The sequence below is a fragment of the Antedon bifida genome, chromosome 7, assembly GCF_963402885.1.
Source record: "Antedon bifida chromosome 7, ecAntBifi1.1, whole genome shotgun sequence".
In the NCBI taxonomy this organism is placed as follows: domain Eukaryota; kingdom Metazoa; phylum Echinodermata; class Crinoidea; order Comatulida; family Antedonidae; genus Antedon; species Antedon bifida.
Window position 1 is genome coordinate 20,403,735 of NC_136232.1, and position 19,091 is coordinate 20,422,825.

At 34.2% G+C, this 19,091-nt stretch overlaps 2 protein-coding genes across 2 annotated transcripts in view; one reads left to right on the plus strand and one right to left on the minus strand.

Moving 5' to 3' along the window:
- Window positions 1-19,091, minus strand: part of LOC144848551 (protein FAM162B-like) — a 153,716-nt gene that overhangs the window by 43,174 nt on the left and 91,451 nt on the right. The gene's annotated exons all lie outside the window — the stretch shown is intronic.
- On the plus strand, window positions 260-17,501 carry LOC144848463 (uncharacterized). The gene is made up of 28 exons (XM_078705209.1): window positions 260-505; window positions 1,227-1,472; window positions 1,667-1,912; window positions 2,053-2,298; window positions 2,470-2,715; window positions 2,818-3,063; window positions 3,425-3,670; window positions 3,805-4,076; window positions 4,377-4,562; window positions 5,001-5,048; window positions 5,404-5,512; window positions 6,084-6,239; window positions 6,567-6,657; window positions 6,994-7,105; window positions 7,379-7,437; window positions 8,434-8,548; window positions 9,101-9,201; window positions 9,613-9,730; window positions 10,658-10,869; window positions 11,479-11,545; window positions 11,988-12,073; window positions 12,634-12,796; window positions 13,828-13,932; window positions 14,596-14,667; window positions 15,594-15,698; window positions 16,128-16,238; window positions 16,461-16,556; window positions 16,810-17,501. Exons 2-28 carry the CDS (start codon window positions 1,277-1,279, stop codon window positions 16,897-16,899), a joined length of 3,900 nt encoding a protein of 1,299 aa, XP_078561335.1. The 5' UTR covers window positions 260-505; window positions 1,227-1,276; the 3' UTR covers window positions 16,900-17,501.

The window sequence follows — 19,091 nt, forward strand, 5'->3', positions numbered from 1 at the left end:
AACCGACAACAGTGGTCTGTACGTAAATTTAACAGCCTCAATTACGACGGGCTCGGCATTCCATATTGGAGATACCGTGGTTCACTACAATGGAACTGATCCATTTGGCAACATTGGAAATTGCTCCTTTATTGTAACAGTATTAGGCAAGTTATCGTTTTTTTGTCTTAATTTTAAATCTTACAGTAGCCTAAACGTACAGTATGTAAAAATCACTTCCTTTTTAAAAACAAATTTCTTTACTTTTTTAATGTAGACACTGAATCTCCATATTTTACGTACTGCCCTGGAAACATCACAAACAGTACAGATCTACGATTACAAACACATTCTGTCGTCTGGCCAAACCCAATAGCTCAAGACAACAGCGGCAACCAGCCTCACGTTGTGTCCAACTATAATCCTGGTGATATATTTAGTCTTGGTGTCACAGTGGTAGTATACAAGGCAACAGACGACGACAATAACCAGAATGGTACATGCTCGTTCGAAGTTGAAATTATCGGTAAGTTTTGAATGTCTTATCTTTCTAAAATCTTGTCTTCCTTAGAACTTGTTTCCTTTCTTTCATTTCATTCTTTCTTTCTTTTTCTTTACTTTCTTTCTTTCTCTTTACTTTCTTTCTTTTCATTTTCTTTCTTTCCTTTTATACTTTTTCTTTCTTTCCTTCCTTTCTTTTTCCTTCTTTTCTTTCTTTCTTTTCGATAAGTTTTGAATGTCTTATCTTTCTAAAATCTTGTCTTCTTTAGAACTTGTTTCTTTTCTTTCATTTCCTTCTTTCTTTCTCTTTCCCCATTTTTTCCTTTCTTTATTTTCCTTTTCTTTCTTTCTTCCTTTTTTTCCTTTCTTTCTTTCCTTTTTTATTATGTTTCTGTTTTTCCTTTCTTTTTTTCTTTTTCATGTATTTCTTTTCCTTCCCTTTCCCCATTTTTTCCTTTCTTTATTTTCGTTTTCTTTCATTCTTCCTTTTTTTCCTTTCTTTTTTTTTCTTTCTTTCTTTCCTTTTTTATAATTTTTCTGTTTTTCCTTCCTTTTTTTCTTTTTCATGTATTTCTTTTTCTTCCCTTTCTTTCATTTTTTCTTTTGTTATATCTTTCCATTTCTTTCTGTATGCTTGACAATAAACATCTTATAATTGCTTTTTAGTTAAACCAAGTATACTATATCACTTTTATACACAAAGTTTATAAACGTTTCCTTTTAATTCCATTTGTTACCTAAAATAGATACCGAACCTCCATTAATTTCAAATTGTCCTTCTGACATATCACTACCAATGAACTATCGAAAGCCAACTCGAAATACAACTTGGAACGACGTTGTGTTATTTGATAATAGTCTCGGTAACATAGACTCTTGGTGGAATCGTGACAACGGATCAGCCTTTGAGGTTGGATCAACGCGGGTATTTTTAACCGCAAGAGATGAGTCTGGAAATGAAGCCATCTGCGAGTTCCATATTTCTATATACGGTATGTCTACTCTAATTTTGTTTTGAGTTTCTCTCTAACCTTTAAAAAAAGGGCATTGTTTTAAAAATCGCTAGGCACTAGACTAGATTGTATATGATTCACATGAGTGCACTTTGACCGACTCATACAGGCGTATTCAAAACTACTTTATTTATTACACTGTTTTTACTTTTCTTTAATTTATATTTCTTTAGACGATGAACTACCTCAATTTACATATTGCCCAGGTGATATTTACTTGAGCACAAGAGAAAATGAACATGACGAAATAGCAGTGTGGAACGTATCTACAGCCATTGATAATTCTGGTATTGCACCGATTGTCAGAGGTACAAGTCAACCTGGAGACCTTTTTAGTATTGGTATTTCCACCGTAACATATACAGCTACAGACAGTTTCTTGAACAATAACACGTGTTCGTTTAAAATATATGTGTTTGGTAAGTTATTATTAAATGACTGATTAAAAGGGTAATTCATAATATAATGCACTGTTCTTAAAGATGTGTGCCCAAAGGTTTAACGGCACGCGATGAATGTGTAAACAATTATCAGTCGGCAATTATTATTTTAAATACAGATAACGAAAATCCACAATTCATCACGTGTGCACCTGATGTAATCATTGCCAATGAGTTCCGGCGGGACGGTGCAGTTGTTGAGTGGACAGAGCCTATCGTCTGGGACAACTCGTTAGCCGACATGATTGTGACGTCATCATTTGTATCTGGACATTATTTTACATTAGGGCTGACAACGGTTGAATACATGGCTATTGATAACCACAACAATACTGCGTCTTGCTCATTTAATGTTACCGTAAATGGTAAGTTAAAATTACGTAGGCATTTCTAATGTCCACATTTTATAATTTATAAGAATTGTAAGAAGACTTATTGATATTACTTCACTAATAAATATGCATATTTAATGCACATACTTTTAACCGAATAAACTATGTATTACAAAACTAAAACTGCCTTTGTGTTTTATGCAGATACTGAAAAACCAACATTTCAAAATTGTCCGGGAAACTTTAGTCATCCTACTGATTATCGATTACCGTCTGCTGTCGTCACGTGGTCTGCGCTAGTTTCCGAAGACAACTCGGGTCATGATCCGAATGTAACTTCAAATTACGATCCGGGTGATATATTTTTAATTGGAGTATACGAAATAAACTATTGGTCTGAAGATTTGACTGGTAACAAAGAATTATGCAGTTTCCATCTCCACGTGTTTGGTAAGTATTCGTTGATAATGAAGATGATAATAAAGATGACCTTGAGAACAATAACATGATAATGACAACATATAATATGTTGTTTTTTTTAATTTTTCTTAGATAATGAATCGCCGGTGTTTACATTTTGCCCGTCGAACATCCCGCTCAACCCCATGTTCTTCCGTCCATCGGCCGTAGCCAATTGGTCTGAACCAACTGTGGAGGATAACTCGAATACGGTTAAACTCGTAACATCGAACTACAACTCCTTTGACGTGTTTCCGATTGGGATGACCTGGGTCATCTATCAAGCATTTGATAGGGCAAACAACTTTGAGAATTGCTCATTTAGTGTAACAGTCGTAGGTACTGTAACGTTTTTGTTTGTTTTCTGAACTGGAGAAAGTTACCACTTTGAAGAAACCTTTCAAATAGAAAGTAGAAATACGAACATTTCAATCTAAAGTTCACCCCAAGGCAATGCAACAACAGAATTCTGAGGTGGCCTTGCCAAAATAGGACTTTGTCCCTTGATCTGCAACACATTCTGTACACTATTCTCCGGTTTTTGATAACCAAACATTGTGGAAGCCAATTGGCCAATCGATTAGGGAAGCGTGGAACTGATCTTTTTGCAACCACACATAACATCTTTGATCTAACTAAGCTCAGTATCTTGCCTTGTTCAAACCAATGTATAAACTTTAAAGTTCTTCTTTTCGTTTAGATATAGCACCTCCTGTATGGCACAATTGTTCCGATGACGTCATTGTAACTACTGACTATCGGAGACCAGATGTAAATATTTCATGGCATGTACCTACAGCAATTGATGATTCTGGATATAGCCCAACTGTAGTATCAAACTACAAACCAGGAGACATTCTACTTTTAGGCCTCACTGGCGTCTCATACATGGCTACAGATAATTTTCAAAATAAGGCAGAATGTAATTTCACAGTTGTAGTTCTTGGTAAGTACTAGATCAAGGTTAGAACAAGTTCACTATGATCCTGGAGATAGTTTATACCTCAACGTCGTCAAACATGACAAACAACCTTTTGAAATGTTATTAATTCCATTACTAAAATATGTATCATATTCCAGATGAGGAACCTCCGTATTTCATCGATTGTCCAGTGGACTTTATATACTTTGTTGATGACACGGTGGATTACGGCAACCCAAGTTGGGTTGTACCCAATACGACAGACAACTCGGGAGTTCGTCCATTGGTTACTGCGTCACATCAGCCTTATGACGCGTTTCCCGTCAACACAACTCTAGTTAACTACACGTCAATTGATGACGACTACAACGTTGGGACATGTCAGTTTTATATTACGCTTTTACACACGTTCAACTACCTTCTAACTTTAGTAAGTATAATTGATACAATGGCACAATGCAGTATATTTAGTTGTAGTCTTTATTCAAAAGTCTATAGAAAACCAAAGAAGAAAATCAATTAATACAAATAGTAAACATTTACGTAAGGTATTGTATATATTATGAAGTAAAATGAACTAAAAAGATGTTGTTTTATATAACATGTGACCATCTTGTGGCATTAAATAATTATATCTGTTAATCTAGAGACATTTCCAACCTTCTTCTTTTTTTGAAATACGACGTACCGCAAAACTTATTTAACTACTAATATTTCTGTTATTTTGAAGAATTTTGAAAATATAACTTGTGATGAAGTGGATCTTATTGTCGAAATAAGTATGATAGCCGTGGAGAATCTAGATGGACGAAAACTGGACAAAGAGGAGGAAACGACTTTACTTTTAACTTTAGATGTTCTGTTGGAAGATAATTCAGAAACAAGTGATCAGGAATCCTCACAGAGCCAAGTTGTTGTAAGTTTCCAAAGATAGCTTAAGGTTGTCACAAAACTCACCAAAACTCAATAAACTTAAATCAAGACAATCTAACAACAGGACGCTGAACTTGCCGTGCCGGGATAGGAGGAACTCTGATCTTTTGTTCAGTCCTTTGATCTTATGTCTGGTTGCGACAAATACCAATGCACATCTCCGCGATGTGGTGTCTGTTATCATACTTTCATTTTTAACTTATGGAATGAAATATTTGTTTATGTTTCTGACTTTTCCTCAAGTGTCAATATATTGAAGTTCTCCATTGATGACTGTGGTGTACATTTCCATGGACTAATCTAGACCTGGACTAAGCTAGACCTGGATTAAGTTAAGTCTGGACTAAGCTAAGCCCGGTTTCAGCTAGTTCCTTTTTTGTGACTACCCACCGGATTTACGATTTGCTTTTATTACTTACAGGGCGCCACCTTGATATCAGAAGCTCTCATTCAACCGATACAGAAAAAGGTTGGAATAATTTGTTGTGAAATTCGTTTGATTAGTTTCACCTTAACTTTTCAGAATAATAATGTGTTTTTTATATTTCAAAATATAATTTGTTGAACCAAAAAATTCTTTCAATAACTTTCAAAAAGTGTGCCACTGTTCCTAAAGTGTGACAATGTTTTGAAAGTGTGCCACTGTTCCAAAAGTGTGTCACTGTTCCAAAAGTGTGCCAATGTTCCAAAATTGTGCCAATGTTCCAAAAGTGTGTCACTGTTCCAAAAGTGTGCCACTGTTAAAAAAATTGCCACTGTTCAAAAAGTGTGCCATTTTTTCAAAAGTGTAGCTTCCAAATATTATCATATTTTACATTTTTAAGGCTCTGGCAGCACAGCTTGAAATTATTTCCAATGTCGAGGAAATCTTTCTGGATAGAACACCAGACGTTATAGTTAACGCCTCATTTACGTATGAATCTGCTGACGTTGGTAAGTAGATTGTTTATGTTGGTGAATTCTTAAGCTGTTTTTACACTATCAAACTGTATGTGACAAAATATGATGTGCCCATATATGGACACGATGTCGTCATATCACTACCATATTTGGGCACATCACACTTTTTTTGGTCAAACTAGTTTGATAGCGTAGACATAGCTTTAGGGTGACTGTATTGGCACATTGTGTTCTTCAAAGTGACTTATTTATTTGAGACGGATTGCACTAATGTTTTAGGACTTAGACTTTTACCTTACTTTAGTGGAAAACATATAACTACTTTTATTCTTAGGCCTGTTATAGAAGTATTTATTGATATTTCTTAACTGAACTGGGCTGGATTAGTACGGAATTTATCTATTGATTTTCAAATTCTGTATTGTCTTTGCGTTAACATAATGTATATTATACAAATTATAAAGTAGTTATATTGGGCCTAAACTACGTAACGTACGGAATAAACCATTTGGACAAACATTAACCTTCCTAGTTTGGGTGGGTTTACTTTTCAATCTGTCGCCTCAACTTAAGTTACAATGCTCTATTATATTTTACTTTTCAGCCGTTAGTATGCATCCTCTAGAACCTGGTGACCGTCGATGGTTTCATTTCTACAAAGAAGATAGTAAAGTGCATAGTAAGGATAGTGATTCGAAACGAATTGTGGACAATGGTAAAGCGTTTGTCCGATTAAAATCTGATGGAATTGGAGAAGACGGTAAGGATACGAAAAATAGTCTTTTAAGAAGAGTGTGACTATTGAGCCACGTTTATTCCCAATACCACAAGAAGCGGGTGCTTGTCAGTTTGGTAACCATTAAAATGTACAGTACATACATGCCAGACTAGACAACATTCATAAAAAATAATTCCAAAATTCCAAAAGAAAATAAAAAACAACATGGGTCGTCCACGACCCGTCAGCACCTTCGGTGGGGCACTCCCCTATGAGAACACTCGAATTAACTATTAAAAAAACTGACAGAAACAAATGCAATATTATATAAGGTAAAATAAATTACATAATATAGTTTCTTCTTTCTAGAGTCTATTGGTTTAATGATGTCATATTTCGATCGGTCTGTGTTTAAATCGAGTAGTGCTGATGAAATAGTTAATTATATACAGCCGAAAAGGTAATTATTATATATTGACTGTATACAAATTTGTAATTAGAATAATTACGATCAAGGCATCATATTTATAAAAAGAGATAATGCGAATATATTGATTTTTAGTTTTGTAACGGTTACTGGAAGTACTAATACTTATCTGTATCAGTAGCATTGGAACTGCCTTTTAATAATAACATCTACAATGTGTTTCAAGAAATTAATACCAATCTTTAGGCTACATTAAAAGACTAGACCTGTCACAATTATAAGAAGATTGCTCCTTAATATCATCCTTAAGCCCCCATAAGATCACATTTATTAAGCATAGTAGTGATATTTAAAAAAATTGTTTTTTAGCGGCGACACGACAGAATATCAATTACAAAGTGGAGTGTTGGTATGCAAGGTGATGGGTAATACGAATAGATACTCAACGGAAGTAGAGTTCGCTATGGTAGTAGATGTAAAGGTAAAAGTATTGCTTGCTCTAGAATAATCTATATCCAGTTGATCATTACATCTTAGTTCCCACTAGACAGGCAACACAAAGACGTAAGCGCAACGTAAGTTATTTGACCAATCACAAGTGATGGATTATGTCCACTCGCACGGTTGCGTTGCGTATACGTCCTTGTTTTAGTCTAGTTTTAGATATACAATTTAAATTGCACCTTTTATTTATTTGACAAGTTATTATTATATTATATATAATATTATTATTTTTATACCATTGTTTGTTTAGGATGAATTGATTAAACTGGTAGAAAGAGCTATTTGTGTATCCTGGAACGAACAAACAGAGTAGGTTATATTTATTTAATCAATAAACTTAATTACACTGCACGAGATAGGAGCTTGAACTTAGTTCCGACATTACGTCATCAATGACAGATCCACATATTATAAATAAAACGTAATGTCGTTTCTCCGACATATCACTTGTAGACCTAGTATTGTAAATGGAATAACCCGTTGCTTACAGCCTAACTGGGCTGAATTGCGGACACGTGTGGACTTTCTTTCTGTGCAATAACTTCCTTCTCCCCTAAGGGTTCCTTCGTGTCGAGTGCTGCCACCAAACGGCGCTCGTTCGTCTGTCCATAACCCCCTATTCTGAAAGATTAACTACGTTTTTCAGAGTGTACACAAGCCAAATGTGTACACTGGACCTCAAGTTGTAAGTCCTTATCCGAGATGACCATCAGAACAATGGTCAAAGAGTGGCTTGATTGTATGATTGCTGATGTATAGATACATGGTTTGCGGCGCCCCTGTCTTTACCGCTTGGCCACTCTACTCGATCGGTAATTGGTAAAAGAGGAAACGACGGGAATTCTATTGTATTTAGATCATCACGATACTTGTAAATTCCGTTTTTTTTGTTAATTAAGTTAATTTCATATGCTGTCGATTTCATCATATTTAATGCGCGCGTTAGGCTATATAGGTTTTTTTTTTTAAACATGAGACGTCTCCCACGATCTCGCCAATCAAGAATATCATATCGATCGCTACTGAAATTAAGATGAGATTATTAATAATACGTTTTTGCTAATAGCATAACCCACTGAAATAAACGTAGGAAGTCTATAGAATTAGCAAAGAAATCAATACGAAAAGACCAAACATAAAACAGACACAATGCAGTTGAGAATTGCCAATGTATGTGTGTACTCATTATCGTGGTTTAATCTATAGTATAATAAACATATACTTTTTATGGTAATGCATGTAAGTAAACATGTTTTGTATGAATTGCATTGTGCGTATTGAGAAACGATAATTTATGTTACACAGGAGATGGAGTGAAGACGGTTGTCGGCTTGTTTCTAGCGGGCTTTCAGAACTCGTCGAATGTTACTGTTCGCACACCAGTATATTTGGTATTCTTTTACCTACTGAACTAGAAGATGTAAGTAAAGGAAACTTTGTAGTTTTTTTAAAGATAGAAAATTATTTATAATGTTGACGAACGTGATAAGATAGGTTAAATCAAGAACTGTCGTTTTTAGTACGCATAGAGTTTAGTACTAGTGAGAGAGTTAAATCAATTAACATTTTACTTGTTAAAGATGTATTGTCTTCCTGAAAAAAAAATGTCTTATTTTTTTTTAATATGCCATTTTAGTGTCACTTAACAGTTATCCACTTTGACCTAACATTGGGTAGAAAAAAAGTATTTACTTAAAAAACTAATTTAAAGCAAAAAAATAATCAAATTGGCTGACAGACAATAGGTTTTTGGTTTAATTTAACCATTTATTTTGTAATTTTATAAGTGGAAACATTAATTTGTTTCGGTTTTTTCCCACGGATTGATTGACTTTATTAAAACTACAAAAATAATCTATTCAAAGTCTGATTTTTTTAATCTTTATTGTTTATGTTTTTGGGGGACAATACACCTTTAATATGTTAGTTATTTAGTTGTGACGTCATTCTTGTTATCTAATCACTTTTATAGGATAATGAGCTATTCTCAATCATGATACGTGTAGTGACATATTGTACGGGAATTGCATCAATTGTGTCGCTGATCGTGGTTGCAATCATAATGTTGCGGCTGTAAGTATAAATATGTTACCCCACCCACACCATCTCCAAACACAACACATATATATTGAATTGAATTGATCTCTTTATTTCAGAATAAATATTCCATATATACAACAAATACAAAACGGAAAATCCCACTAAAATAGAATTTTTTCCCACTTAGTGAAGAGATTTGAATATCGTAACAGATACATATATACACATTTCTCACAGACAAGGACTTAGACTATTTTGCTCGTTCGGCCTAACTATTACCAGCAGGCTGTTCATAATGACGTATATATCAAAAGTGGACGTTTAATCATGAAAGCTTCATTTCCAACTTTGGAATATAATAATCCTTGATATTAAATGTGTAGAAGGTTGCTTGATTATTATCTATTGAAATAACTGTTCTAAAATATATTTTTAACTTACCAGACAAAAACATAAACTTCCATTCGACACGGAGCGAGTTTTCGTGATGGCAAATCTTATTATTAGCACACTGTTGATGATGCTTTTGTACGTATGCACTCTGGAGTTAAGTGATGACAATGTAAGTATTGTTTAAAACAAAAATCATGATTTCATGAAAGAGGAAACTGGACTTAACTTGATAAAACAGAGAGTGTTTGCTTTTATATTGTACACTAATAAATGATACAATTTTCTCCATGTTAAATTAGCATTTATAGCAAACAATAAATAACAACAACAACAATTGATGTTTTCCATGACAGATGTCTTCCTTCTTAATATTAAGATGGTTTTCTAAATACATTCAAGTTCTTAAAGATGTATTGTCCCTTGAAACACAAAAAAATGAAGGTCAAAATATTCTAAATTTAAATTGGCCATATCAAAGTAATATTAAAGTTATTCACTTTAAGTCGAAAATTCGAGCCAAAAGCAACAAGTTTACGTAATTAACAGGTAAATTATTTGGATTACATTTCGTCAAGAAAATCGTCGCGAGCGAAAGTAAACAAAGATTTCAAACCAAGAGTACGCATTATGCATATGCTAATTAGGATTGTTTACAACTCGTCACCGTTGAGAAGGTATTTTCACACAGATCGCGAGGAAGTTTTATGATTATGCATACAGAGAGTAGCCAAACAAGTTTCATTATGGGATATGTTTTGATCGAAAACTTTGACTGGAAGTCAAAGTTATTTTTTTAACAAAAAAACGTCTGTATTTCAGTTATATGATTTTTTTTTCGACAAATTTTTGGTGATAGTTAATAACTATTATGATACTTCAAAATGACCTACCTTTTTTCGAAATCTGTTATTTTTTATTTTTTTGGAATTAGTCAAAGGGACAATACATCTTTAACTGAAAAAGACACAGTATAAGCAAAGATTGATAATGCCAATTATAACAGTATAAAACTTTTCTACAGCATAAATGATTGGATATGTTCATAATAGATTAAACAGAAATTAAAACATTTTTAAAATATTATTTTACGTTTCAGATTACTTGTATTGTAGTAGGAGTAATATTGCAGTGTTTGTACATATCAATGGTGATGTGGATATTTGTCGATGTGTTTAACTTGTTCACTAAACTGTATAATATGAAGGGTAAACACGCGGCAAAGTACCATTTTGCTCTAGCCTGGGGCGTGTCAGGCTTCTTCACATTTTTGTTCTTTGGAACGTACCGCGGATACGAAGATACAGAAGGGTGAGTCGTTGGTCCTTATCTTCTGGGAAACTTTTGATTTAATTTTACTTTACTTCAACAAAAAGAGATTGGAGGAACCTATGAAAAAACACAGCTTGTAGTTAATAATATATGCTCCTAAAAAAAACAAAATGCAAAAAAAAAAAGTGTGAACCATATCACAACAGCATCGTCACGAATGTGATATTAGAGAACTTTTGATTTACGACGATCTGTACGTACGTCAGGTCAATCGATATTCCGTCGGTCGTCGCCTGACCTAGAAACCATCGAAACTGTCATGGTTGAGGGGTGGGGGAGTGAGGGCAGACGTCCCAATACCCCGCATGCGCACTATGAATTAACATGACGTAGTTAGGTCATGGGTTGTCGGAAATCGAAAGCTCCCTAATGACGACACTACTGTATGTTAATTTCCAAATCACTATTAATTTACAGTATAATGCATTTTGTGACATTTATGAATAAATAAATTGCTCTGTAAAGGATAAAAAGATCAGGATGATAGTATTATCCTCTTTAGTGTGAAATATATGATTTAAAAAGATTATAATAAGAAGATAGTACTATTAGTTAGGCCTAACTATTTTAACTCGTTTTTGTTTCAAGGTGCTGGACAGACATGGAAATGGGTGTCATTGCAGCATTTGCAACACCCACTCTCCTTATCTTACTTGTAAGTTAAGAATTGTTTTTTATTTCGATCAAAAATCCGCCAAAAGTGTCAATCAGCATTAAATATAAAAATGACGTAACTACTTATAGATCGTGAGCGAACGAAAGCTTCCTAAAGCTATGTCTACACTATCAAAGTTTATGTGAGAAAGTGATGTGTCCATTTTTGGACATGATGATGTCATATCACTACTATATTTTGGGGCATATCACTACCATATTTGGTTAAATCACACTTCTAGTTTGATAGTGTAGACAGAGGAAAAGGAATGTCCATCAGATGTATTGTCTCATTATAGTAAATTAACAACATATAAATTGTTTCCAATAAAACACATTTCCATTCAATAAAGAATGATTAGGAATATAATTTTACCGTTTGATTGATGATATGAATCAGACATTACTGAGGATTTTAATTTATTTGTTTTTATTATCTGCAGACGTCAACAATCATGACATTAGTGTGTCTAACTTGTAAAACTAAACTTCGTGGGAAACGAAAAGAAAATTGCGTAATGCAATGCAGGTAGGTCTAAGTATCAATTATCGTCATCGTCATCATCGCCATCGTCATCATCGTCATTTCAAAAATATTGAAATAGAAAAATATATTGCTTTTGAAAATGATAATATGCATGCATATAACCTAAAATTGAAACATTTAGCAGTATAGTCTGCCAATTAACTACTCATGATTTGTATAATTTGTTGCTTGATTGTTTTTGGTTTCTTGTTGAGAACCATTTTTTGTTTGTTTTTGTCTTGTTGCCACAGCTGGTGGCGCGTTGTGTTTTTGGAAATGAAATAATATTTTAAAAAAAATCCAAAAAAAATCATCGTCATCGCCATCGTCATCATCATCATCCTTTGTAGTATAGAGCCATAATGTTGTGCTCTATGCTTTCCTGTGTTTTCTATTGTTAAAGATCAATTCAATACAGCAATTTACTTCTTGGGCTATTCTAACGTGTAAATCAAAAGAAAAAAAAATCCACCTTCAATTGAACTGTTGTCATCTGGATTGGAGGTCAAATAAGATTTGTATTATTAATGAAGTATACAATTTTTAACGATTTGTTTTTACAGGGGAATTATGATATGCATATCTTTATTTTTACCGTTGTTTCTGACAATATGGGCTATATCAATACAAGTGTCAGAGGGCGATATTTATCAAATGCTGTTCTTCGGTGGATTCGGTTTACACGGTGTCTTTATTTCTGGTTATGTTTATTACAACTTCAGATACGTAAGTATGGGGTGCCATTTGGGCACGACACGTTATGTTCGTTTACATGATGCTTGGTTCCCACTAGAGATGCAACACAACACTTCACAATTGTTTAATTTTTATATCTTTGTAATTTTATTGTTTACTTATATGTTCAAGTGCAGTATATGGAGAGCCATCTCGATAGTGCTTTGCACTCATGGCAATCCTCAGGGTGCTGCACCGCTGTCTCGTTGTTATGTATTTTTGTGCCTGAAAATTGAATAAAATAAAATAAATTAAAAAACAAAGACTTAACGCAACGTAAGTGATTTGACCAATCACAAGCGATGGATTATTCGAACACTCACTTATAATTGGTCAACTCGCTTGCGTTGCGTCTACGTCATTGCGTTGTGTCTACGTCATTGCGTTGTGTCTCTAGTGGGAACCAAGTTTATTGGACGAGTTTTATCAATTTATTATTATCGTATGAATCAACATAACAAGAAGTATGTTGCGGGTATAAACTAAGTTTGTCAATATACTCATTGTGTTTGCTGTATTGATTATTGGAATAAGTATATTCATTTCATATAAACAAAAAGAATTTACCATCGCATGGTAATGCGCGACTTCCTCTCTTTTATTTATATTAATCAAATAAAAAAAACCGCCACGTGAATTCATACTACAATTATATTGTGTGTATTATTGATTACTACGTACAATTGAGTGGAAAATTCAATTTCAATTTTTCAATTCATTCACATTTATTTAGTTATAATTTAGTTTATAATTACAATTTCAGTATATAATTAATGGCAAAAATCCTGCATAAAGAAGTTAAAATAAAACATAGAACACGATTAAAGTAAGAAAGATACGACACCTCCTATATACATTTTAGTGTTGTTCATCAGCATAACGCGATAAAGATGTTTATTTATACATTTATTTTTTGCTTGAACATAGCGTGTTTTAACGCGTAATTAAGAGTCTAATTTGAGTGTTTTTATTATCTTTACTCATCATAGTATAATTATAGGGCTATCTGATTGAATTTGCAGGTTGAGAGAGCGAGGACATCATCAATGAATGTTCATATGGTAGAAGATGATCATAAAGAAGATGCCAATGATGATGTTAACGCTGCGGATAATGAAGCTATTATGGTTAGTTTAGGTGTACTCACTTTTACCGGCAAAGTAGTAGCTTCCTGCCTAGGACCACCTACGCATATTGTATTGTTGATCGTCGCCTGCAGTGGCGTAACGCAGAGACCTGTAACCGTAAGAGGCCTCGGTTCGCTGGAGGCCTCGGGTTTTCAGCTCCTATAAGCTCCAGTACCCCTGGGTTTAACCAGTGAGCGTTGATAGCTGTTACGCCACTGATTCGCCTGTATCCAGAATCAACCAAAATTGTCGAGGAATCTAATTGAGAAGACCAAATGTCCCCGCAATGTTGAATGAAGATAATGTTTCTTATGTAAAGCTAATTAAAATAACATCAATTAACGAATGGCAATTTATTGAAATAGAGGTTCCAGTTGTTTCTGCTTATGTACATTCTTTTAATACCATCTTTACTGAGAGGGGTCTATCCAGTCCCAGTGAAGGAACTGATCATTAAGGGCCCAAATGAGAATCTTAATTTATGGTAGAATTGAAAAGCGTAACGTTTGAGATGTGTTTTCGGTACCCATTGACCTTGGTGCGCTAATATCTTAATTACTACGGCTAGGTCCTTTATTTAGTATTCGTTGATTTGTCAGAAATTATGTAATTTCAAAGAACTTGATTTAAAGTAAACGTTATTATCTTATTTCATTACTGCAGAAATCCGCCAGTCTAACGACAGAAGATGGATATGACGAAATTGATAGGGCGATTGAAAACCAATTAACACTGGTATGTACCACGTGATTTCATTAAGATAATTTCATATTTCTATACAACATTATATACATAAATAACGATAACATTTGCGAAAATGATAAAATATCGCAACTGTGACTACTCGAACACTGGACGAATACAAAACCGTACAACTGTGACTACTCGAACACTGCACGAATAAATCGCACAACTGTGACTACTCGAACACTGGATGAATACAAAACCGTACAACTGTGACTACTCGAACACTGCACGAATAAAAAATCGCACAACTGTGACTACTCGAACACTGCACGAATAGAAAACCGCACAACTGTGACTACTCGAACACTGCACGAATAGAAAACCGTACAACTGTGACTACTCGAACACTGCACGAATAAAAAAACCGTAAAACTGTGACTACTCGAACACTGCACGAATAAAAAACCGCACAAATGTGACTACTCGAACACTGGACGAATACAAAACCGTACAACTGTAACTACTCGAACACTACACTGTACGAATAAAAAATCGCACAACTACTCGAAAACTGCACGAATAAAATATTGTAAAACTGTAACTACTCGAACACTGCTCGAATAAAAAATTGCACGACTGTGACTACTCGAACATTGCACGAATAGAAAATTGCACAACTGTGACTACTCGAATACTGCACGAATAAAATATCGCATAACTGTGACTACTCGAACACTGCACGAATAAAATATCGCACAACTGTGACTACTCGAACACTGCACGAATAAAATATCGCACAACTGTGACTACTCGAACACTGCACGAATAAACAAAATCGTACAACTGTGACTACATCAAATCAAAGAATAAGTTGATTATTTTATTCTGTACGTGTTATTGTTTAATTGACGACTACCAATGAATGAATGTAGATCATAATTATGTTGAATCTGATTAAAATTATTTTATTTCAGAGTCCAAGTATCCACAGTAGTAGAGCTCTTTTGTTGTCAGAATCCCGCCAAAATAGCATATCAAGTCCTAGTTTAAAATTATCCAACAAGGTATCACCCACGACGGTAAGTTGCTATTTGAAATACCAAACTTTTGGTCTTAGAGGTCTTTGGCTTTATACGTCTCAGACAATGTATTTTTTTTATTTGGCAATTAAATAGTACTTGCTTTGTTTGTTTGTTAGCACAATAGCGTCTACAAGTTATAAAGTTATCATTCTTAATTTGTTGGTGTTAATAGGTATATACATACAGAACATGCCTATTGAAATTCAAGAAAATCGGTTCATTAATAACTTCACAAATAAAAGCAAAACTGTATTCTTTTAACATGGGCTGAAATATCAACATGCGCCCTCTGTGGCAATATTTTGCCAAGTACTTCACTCAGTTTCTGAGTGCTTTCATTTTTAAATTCAATTTATTTAGTTTTCTTTTCAAGTCATTATTTTCTATCAAAATAAACCGTAAATACAGTGTTTTATTCATTATTAGGATAAAAAATTACCACGAAAAGACCCTATTCTAACTCTACCTGGTGCTGTTCCCGATGACATAGTTGAAGAAGAAAGCGCAGAGATTGTAGAATCGGACAGTATTGAAAAGGTATGAATTATAAATCCAAACTCCAGTGACGGGTTCAGGGGTCATGTTTGTTGTTTTTGGTTGATTTTTAACGCGTTTCAATAATGGTTGATAACGCGTTCAAAGGGTAGGGCAACCAATTTCAAAATAATTATTGCAGTTGATTAGTTAGTCAGAGAATAGGGAGTAGAATGCTTGCTCTATAGTTAAATATAACATACACAATTACGCGTTTGTTTGCAGGAACCAGCTTCAGAATCTTCGGATGGAAAATCAGCAAAATCAGCGACAAGTCAAAACAAAGAAGAAGAAGAAAGCGATTCAAGTGACGAAGATGAGGTAAGATTATGATTGGTTACCTGTTTACCATGCGTATAATAGTATTCACAGTTTTACACAGAATGTCCCAAACTCCACCCCCTACAGGTTGGCGTCTCGGTATTCTGAAATCGAAAATCACCTTTTTTTGTTTCGTCATATATCATTTATGGAGTGTGATCTAGTGGATCGGTATGCAATGGAATACCAAATTTATGTTGTTATTAAACGTTATGATGAAATTAGGTTTAAAAAAAAAAATTTAATTTTTTAGGAATCCGAAAATGAATCGAGCTCTGATTCATCAGAAACTGAAATAAATGAAAAATCGAACGATTCTTCAGAAGATGAAGACGATGATTAGACGTTGCTATTTAATATCAATATTTTACAGAATATATATAATATATAATTTTTTTTTAGCTTGTTCTGTAAAATATTGAAATACCTACTGTAACCGGCTGTTTGGACAGCAGGGAGATTGTAGTGTCTGTACCGTTCTTGTCGATCATAAAATCTCATAGAAATAAACATTGTAATTAAAGTGTTATTACTGGAGATATATTAGATAAATCATCAATAAGTTAAAGCGGATGAGGATGACGGTTTCTATTGATTTATTGAATACAATTTATGTAATATTTCAATAGAAACTGTTCATAAGTTATCCTTTTCGTATCGTTTAGCAGAACTGAACACACACTGAAACCTGCAGCAAATAAAACGGAGTTTTGCTAGACGTAATGTAGTGGTACGGTAATGCCGATCCTGTGTGCAATTTAACGTACACACTGTCTCTGATAAATATACCATGCCATACATTATATTAAGAAATACTTATAATAAAGTATAATAGATGTTAATATACGATGATGTAAAACGTTAATGTTATGACAACATATATTTTACTTGTATTATTATTTTAGATACCTTGTTTGAAGAATAATTATACGAAACACAAGTCTATATTAGTGGCATTAACTTGCCCCAAGTCTGTATTGTCGTCTGTCTTTTTTTTATGTTAGTCGGCGTGTTGATTTTTGTTCTGAAACACAGACTTCTAAGACGCCTATACAAATCGATTTGCCAAATTGTTGTCTTTTTTTATGTTAATCGGCGTGTTGATTTTTGTTCTGAAACACAGACTTCTAAGACGCCTATACAAATCGATTTGCCAAATTGTTGTCTTTTTTTATGTTAGTCGGCGTGTTGATTTTTGTCCTGAAACACAGACTTCTAAGACGCCTATAGAAATCGATTTGCCAAATTGTTGTCTTTTTTTATGTTAGTCGGCGTGTTGATTTTTGTTCTGAAACACAGACTTCTAAGACGCCTATACAAATCGATTTGCCAAATTGTTGTCTTTTTTTATGTTAGTCGGCGTGTTGATTTTTGTCCTGAAACACAGACTTCTAAGACGCCTATAGAAATCGATTTGCCAAATTGTTGTCTTTTTTTATGTTAGTCGGCGTGTTGATTTTTGTTCTGAAACACAGACTTCTAAGACGCCTATACAAATCGATTTGCCACATTGTTGTCTTTTTTTATGTTAGTCGGCGTGTTGATTTTTGTTCTGAAACACAGACTTCTAAGACGCCTATAGAAATCGATTTGCCAAATTGTTGTCTTTTTTTATGTTAAACGGCGTGTTGATTTTTGTTCTGAAACACAGACTTCTAAGACGCCTATACAAATCGATTTGCCAAATTGTTGTCTTTTTTTATGTTAATCGGCGTGTTGATTTTTGTTCTGAAACACAGACTTCTAAGACGCCTATACAAATCGATTTGCCAAATTGTTGTCTTTTTTTATGTTAATCGGCGTGTTGATTTTTGTTCTGAAACACAGACTTCTAAGACGCCTATACAAATCGATTTGCCAAATTGTTGTCTTTTTTTATGTTAATCGGCGTGTTGATTTTTGTTCTGAAACACAGACTTCTAAGACGCCTATACAAATCGATTTGCCAAATTGTTGTCTTTTTTTATGTTAGTCGGCGTGTTGATTTTTGTTCTGAAACACAGACTTCTAAGACGCCTATACAAATCGATTTGCCAAATTGTTGTCTTTTTTTATGTTAGTCGGCGTGTTGATTTTTGTCCTGAAACACAGACTTGTAAGACGCCTATACAAATCGATTTGCAGACCGCAAACATCCGATAAGGATGACGTATATTATCATACCGTATTTAGCTAATGGGCGGGTTTATGTAAATATATGGTTGTAGAATCAACCAATCAACGGACCCGATGTTGGCGTTCTAGTTACCACATGTAATATGAAGACGAAAGTTTTGCGAGCGAGTTTACGTCGGTACAGTATCGGCCGGCTACTAGAGGATGGGACAGTCTTACTTAAAACTTGGATGTCGAGGCCAAGAAGAAAACCCATTAAAAACAAAATACGCGAGAAGTACTGTCCCCACACAAACTTCAGTGCATATGCTCAGTTTGTGGGGAAGTAACTCTTAAATCAAGGAGGTTATTGCTATTGCTATTATATGGGGCAACTCAACCAGACGTTTACAAGCGATTAGTTATCATCCTTAGCCCTCA

Excerpts from the sequence above, each read along its gene's own strand:
- LOC144848463 (XM_078705209.1), top strand. The coding sequence starts at position 1,277 with ATGAACTATCGAAAGCCAACTCGAAATACAACTTGGAACGACGTTGTG. Across the intron at positions 5,049-5,403 it reads TTCAACCGATACAGAAAAAG|GCTCTGGCAGCACAGCTTGA; the intron begins GTTGGAATAATT and ends TACATTTTTAAG. Across the intron at positions 5,513-6,083 it reads GTATGAATCTGCTGACGTTG|CCGTTAGTATGCATCCTCTA; the intron begins GTAAGTAGATTG and ends TTTACTTTTCAG.